We start from the raw sequence: 6,000 nt of genomic DNA, 5'->3' as shown, positions 1-6,000 counted from the left end.
CTGTCAGCCTATCCGTGCAAACTTATCAGCGATTGGACCCAAGACATGTTAATCCGATTTCGTATTGGGCAGAACGACTGTCAGTTTCTTCAGCGACAACGATATGGAATCGCTGTTGTCAAGTTGTCAAGGGGCGGGGTATGTGCAACAGACGGCAGTGTTTCGCCATTTCGGCTCAAACGAACCAATTCTAAGCGTACATTCGAGCCCAACTCACAGAGCCGTAATGGACCCTGCTTTGGAATTGAATGTACCCTCTATGATTTCAATTGGTCCATTCCACCAAATACCGTGGACAAGTCAGGCTTGATTGGTCGTTACATTTCCAGAGCTGCCATGGCAACACCCCCGTTACTCGTAGGTCACGCCCCATCCACATGGTGTTTTTTCCATGCTGTAGCCAAGTGTAGAAAGGGCTGATTGGTTTGTCTGTATTGTCGCCTTATTTTTAACGTCGTCATTGGCTAAGTGTGTACGTCCCTATCCTATTGGTCACAATTCACTGAAGATGCCGCACTTTCAATGAGGTAATGCGGAAATGTGTAGCAGACGATAGAACTGAAAAATATTACATCAGTTGTGCATATATTTATCACAAATGTAAATTATTAGAAATCCAGGAAATAATTCAATAGTTTGTCTATTTAATTTAAGACATCCACAAACCCCTTAAAATGGATAGCCAGGTAGCCAAATCCCATGCATTTATGACGACTGTTATTTCAGTGCCTCTTGAACCCGTGTGTCTACCGTTCTTATCATCCCCCGGTGCAAGTCAGAGCGGTGTGCTATCTACAATGCACAATGTTTTTGACACTGGCTCACACTGAAGACAATGACACATAACTATGTTTAAGAAAATGGAAACCCGGTGAAAAAACAGTGACAAGAGAATAATGTCAGTCCATGTCAATGACAGCGTGTGTGTTTCATGCCCTGGCTTTGCCTTGCCACCCAGACAGGGTTGTGGTACCCCACTCTGCATTTTTGGACATCTGAAATTGGGCACAAATAACTGGAATGAGACAGGGACAGAGACAGGACATGTGGAAACACGGGAAAGATCTGTTCCTGCAGAGGATTCCAGGACCAGGAACGTCATGAACATGTGAAGTCAAATGCTGCTTTTACATTTGGTCTTAATACCCAATCTTGACCTGTCACCATTAATTTCTGTAACACCATAAACTATATTTTGTTAAGGTGGTTAGTATGCATGTTTTCTTGGTCTCATATTAGCTGAAAAGCACTATGAGATTCCATCAGCATGGAAAACCATATAATTATCATTGCAAAATTTAGTTGTGAACATATGCAAAAAAGCAAGCATTGATCATGTGAAACATGTGCAGTGCAATTATAATTAAAAATCAAATGCAGATTACATAAGCTTATTTCAACTGGTTTATTCAGTATTCACTAAGCATATCAGGTACAAGACAGCAACATAATACAATAAGCAGTGCCCTCAACATTTAAAAAATATACCTTAATGATGGGATAAAATATTAAATGCCTGTCAACTTAGGAGTCATTCCCTTCAGAGCCAAAACAAACGACAAAGGCTAAAAAATAAAATAAAGACAAAAAGGAACTCTGATCCAAAGACATTTTGCAAACAGGTATGAAGCATTGCCAATTCAGGTGAAAAAAATGTCATTGAGTGAGGGCATATTAAAGATTGGCGATAAACATCCCTCCCCTTTTAGGCAATAAAATCCAAAGGTCTGTTGAATCCACCTTTTCTGTTCATGTATTGCCTGAGAAAAAAAAAAACAGAGTGAGGTTACATCATTGTTTCTTCCCCCTCCCAAACACTATACATTACATCACCATCTACCAATGGGAATGCTCATCTCCCGGCCAAGCAACACCTGCTGAGGTGATTGGTTGCATTGTGACTGGCTGGTGCTAACACGGACTCGAGGGTATCATGCGGCCCTCCGCGGCTCCAAACACAGACACACACCCAAGCACATGCAATTTCACCCGTGCAGCTCACACAGTTGCATGTGCAATCGCGTACACACACACACGCAAGTACGCAGGAATCAAACCCAGTCATATTAAGGGGTTGAGTGCGGTGGGAAGGAGCCAAGGTTAAAACGAACACAGATCACACATTCTCTGCGACAAATGCTTTGAAATGCAAGAAATAATTCCATAATCGCCACGACAACGCCGTTCTTATGCTGTGGCGTACATGGCAAAAGTCGCCGCCAATCAAACGATCGCTGCTCAAGTGGAAACCCACCTGTACTTCCTCTTCTGAGAAACATTTATAGCATGTGCATTGACAGAACCGTCCGTTTTCCTGCCCTGGAGAGAGAGCGAGAGATAAAGATGGAGAGTTAGAGAGAGGAAAGTAGAGGTCCAGACACTGGAGAAAAACCCCATCCAAGACCCGACACTGCAAAACACTGGTTATTTGTAAGGACTTGTCACCACCTTGTGGTGGATAATACACTCGCAGGATTGGAATTACAGGTTGAAATGGGAGTTGAGCTGGAGTTGAAGATGTCTACCAGGTTCAATTTATCATTGCACCCTGACAAATTTTATTTAAATTTGTCCTTCTCATTTAAAAAAAAAAAAAGTGTCCAAGATTACTCGGAGCAACAAACGCAAATAAATCAATGAACTTGAGCTAACCCCCTGCAGATGAGAAGCTTTCTTTGAGAGATTGTTTTTACTTGTCCTACTGCATGCACTTTGGGCTAAAACAACTGTACGAAAAAGGTTATTTGTAAACAAAATTACTACTATCATTATATAAGGCAGCTGGTGTAAACAGGGATGTGTAGGTAGGAGACAGACACCTCACCTTGGTGGAATTAAAATTGCTGAAGCCCATGAGCTTCATCATCTCAATCTCATCCTCCGTTTTACCCTGGAGGTCCTCCTCTGAACCAGAAAACATTAGGAGAACATTTCACACACGGTGCAATACAGTGCAAAGATGATGCAATGCAATGGTCAAACAGCAGCAATGTTCAAAGCAAGGACCTCAGGCAATTCGGCACACAAAGCAACATTCGACTGGGTGATGAGTACAGCATGACACCTAATTCTTGCCTCTGAAAAACCGAGGCAATGTTTAAGACTATAATTGAGTGAGCAAAGTGCTGCTTGTACTGCATTTGGCTATAATATGGCCTTTAAGTGTCTGTTACTGCTGTAAGTTTCTGGTCTCCAGGGCCAGCAATCCACAGAGGCAGAACTTCCATATTCTGACCGGCAACATCAGCAGTAAAGGACCTTGCACGTACGCAAAATTACAGTAGGACTGATTCATCCATCTGACTTTACTATGTGACAATCTCGATCCATCTACATCTCTCCTCGTTAATCTGAGGCTGAAGATTACCTTACGTATAACAGGCAACCGATTTAAAATTTTTTATCTTGACAAACCTGAAATCTCATGTTCCTTCACGGTCTTTTCCTTTCCCTCCTTTTCTTCATCGCGTCTGTCCTTCTGCCGTGAAGGAGAGAGAGAGGTGGAGCGGTGTCGCCGTGGTGACCTGTGGAAAGCAGAGAGGGAAGGTCGGAGGATGCTGATGATGAGGAGGGGAGGGCGATTTTCACCCCAGCAGTTACTCCCACTCAGGGGCTCCTGAATAGATCTCCCATCCCACCATCCGTTTCAAAATGTACACTTGTGTTCTCTCTAGACCTCACAGCAGGTACAAAAGTAAAAAGGTCATGTGATCATTCGAAACTCAAGAACGCAAGACGACAAGATTTTAACAAAAGTAGAATTTTCCATGCTTTCCCTTCCCAGTAGCCATTGTGTTTCCAGCTCTGTATTTGAGGGTGAAGAAAATTTTCTCAGCCAAAAAATGGATGACAGAAGGCACAAGGATTGTAAATATAAGTGTAAATATATTTAACTTATGGATTTTTAAGGATTTTTGTAGTGCGGAGGTGTTTCTTGCTAAGGTTAGAGTTGAACGGATTTTAAGCGTTCTTACACTCGATAAGTGTATTATTCTAAGTTTACCTGGAGATGTGTTCTCACAAGAACATGAGAACACAAGTATACAGTCTGAAACAGCCAATATTTCTTACCTGGAGCGTCGCCTGTGAGGCGACCGCGAGCGGCTTCTCCGCCTGTCTCTGTCGCGCGACCTCGAGCGCTCCCGCTCTCTGCGCCGCCGCTCACGGTCCCTTGAACCAGAGCGAGAGCGACGTCTTTCTGCAAAAAACGGTAAGCAAAACACACTGCAAACACGTATTTCACAAAAGACGCGAACACCATTATGCTGTTACGTATGTGAAAGAATAATGTATCAAGTTTCTTTCCTGACAGGTGAACATCAGTTAATCAGGTAGCCTGTTAGCTAAATGCTATGGAAAACGCACTATGAGCCCACTAGATTCCGTACTCTATAAGTAAAGTGCGTTAATAACTTGCGAAACCCATAAAACTGCTAAATACAATGACTTTACATGACATTTCATTACTGTATATAAAGCTCGATACTCGGACATACAATAATAAAAAATAATAATCACTATTTATATAGCACATTTCAAAATAACAAAGCAGACACGTTATCTGTCAATGCCTATATTGTATTGTATTGTTATTTGGATTGCTACATTTGCTAATTTGACTAACTGAGTTAGTAGGTCGCCGTTGCAAAGCAGCAAGTTATCCTATGAAAATCACTAGGCAGCAAACTGGTTAGCTAAACGTGAATTGCATTAGCTCCCCATCATATTAGCCAGACAAAACTCATTTGAAACAGACAGTGCTGAAAGTACTAACACTACTGCGTTTAATAAAAACGCGAAAGAGTTGAACCTAAGGTGCATGTGAATGACTTTAGTTATTAGCAAATAACTAAAGTCTATTTGTCCTTTTCAGTACTGCTAACTTGTAAATCAGGCATACCCAGTTTGTTTGCTGGCTAAGGTCGATATTGTTGCTTATTTACTAGCTAGTGAGCAAGCAGCAAACATTAACGTTAGTGATACGTTCAGCCACTGAGCTAGCTAGCTAAAGTGCTAACACAACAAACCTCTTCTTGGTGGCGACCGGCTCCTACTTCTCCCCATTCGCCCTTTAAATCAAGTCCGCGGAAAAATGAATAACTAGATACAGCTATTAAAATGAACCAGCAAAATGAAAACAGCAAGATGCGTAACGTTATCCCTACTAGCTACCTAGACAGCTTTCCAGACTTTTCTTTATACTAACACCTAGTGTACTCTACAAATACGTCCCTATGGAAACATACCGTGTTCGTTGAGTTCCGGCCACTGATTCAAGTTAGCCGTTAAGTGTATTCACACTCCAAGCTTCTGCATTGTTCTGGAGCACAAATAGTCATGATTCATACTTAAAAAATGAATACATTGTTTAATAGAAAACTTTTTTTTAATGTGCAATGCACATCGCACTACATGCATCTGTTCTACTTCGGTCAGCAGTTTCTCCAAGTACCAGCCTGTGTTCAGCAGTTGAGATGACGGCCTTCACCTCTGCCAGGTAATGTATCCCTAAATCTCAGCTGCTTATTTCATAGCCTCTATATTATTTCTGATAAGTAAAATGTATATTGACACATTTAAAATATATATTTTCAGGAAACAGGAAAGAAACTAAAATGTCAACGTTGCCTTTTTACTAGATGATACATCGTGTTTTCTCTCTGCTTCAAGACTAACACACAAGCTCTGCCTTGCTGTAAACGGAATTATGTATGAGATATCCATCATTGTTGCCTCATCATTCATTACATATGAATGGATTTGTCTGTTCAGAAACAGTGTTTGACGAATGTGGGTAATTGTACTTACTCAATGAATGTCCATATAATGCATACCAGAATTGTGGTCAGGGCCCCCAAAGTGATTCTACCAGTATGGATGTTGAACTTGAGCGCAGGACATTGCTAGGTCAAGTCAGGGTCATATATCGCCTGCTGACTATGACTGGTAGTTTGCAATAATGGGGCTTAATTGCATAATCTCTCCAAGGTTGTGGCAGGT

The 6,000-nt window shown here is 41.6% G+C and overlaps 1 protein-coding gene across 1 annotated transcript; it reads right to left on the bottom strand.

The window, feature by feature from the left end:
* Positions 1 to 1,386: 1,386 nt before the first annotated feature.
* Positions 1,387 to 5,227, bottom strand: snrnp27 (small nuclear ribonucleoprotein 27 (U4/U6.U5)). Its single transcript, XM_035379066.1, has 6 exons — positions 5,028 to 5,227; positions 4,072 to 4,198; positions 3,415 to 3,524; positions 2,825 to 2,904; positions 2,255 to 2,319; positions 1,387 to 1,760 (listed from the first exon to the last, which is right to left on the bottom strand). The coding sequence occupies exons 1-6, from the start codon at positions 5,062 to 5,064 to the stop codon at positions 1,706 to 1,708; spliced, it is 474 nt and encodes a 157-aa protein (XP_035234957.1). The 5' UTR covers positions 5,065 to 5,227; the 3' UTR covers positions 1,387 to 1,705.
* Positions 5,228 to 6,000: the final 773 nt, after the last annotated feature.

This window comes from Anguilla anguilla, chromosome 10 (assembly GCF_013347855.1).
Source record: "Anguilla anguilla isolate fAngAng1 chromosome 10, fAngAng1.pri, whole genome shotgun sequence".
Taxonomy (NCBI): Eukaryota; Metazoa; Chordata; class Actinopteri; order Anguilliformes; family Anguillidae; genus Anguilla; species Anguilla anguilla.
Note: the sequence above shows the minus strand (reverse complement) of the source record. Positions and strands in the feature narration are given on the sequence as shown.

Coding starts and splice junctions, on each gene's coding strand:
- snrnp27 (XM_035379066.1), bottom strand. CDS start 5,064: ATGGGGAGAAGTAGGAGCCGGTCGCCACCAAGAAGAG. Junction 4,199..5,027: donor CCGGTCGCCACCAAGAAGAG/GTTTGTTGTGTT, acceptor CGTTTTTTGCAG/AAAGACGTCGCTCTCGCTCT. Junction 2,320..2,824: donor GCAATTTTAATTCCACCAAG/GTGAGGTGTCTG, acceptor CTCTCTCTCCAG/GGCAGGAAAACGGACGGTTC.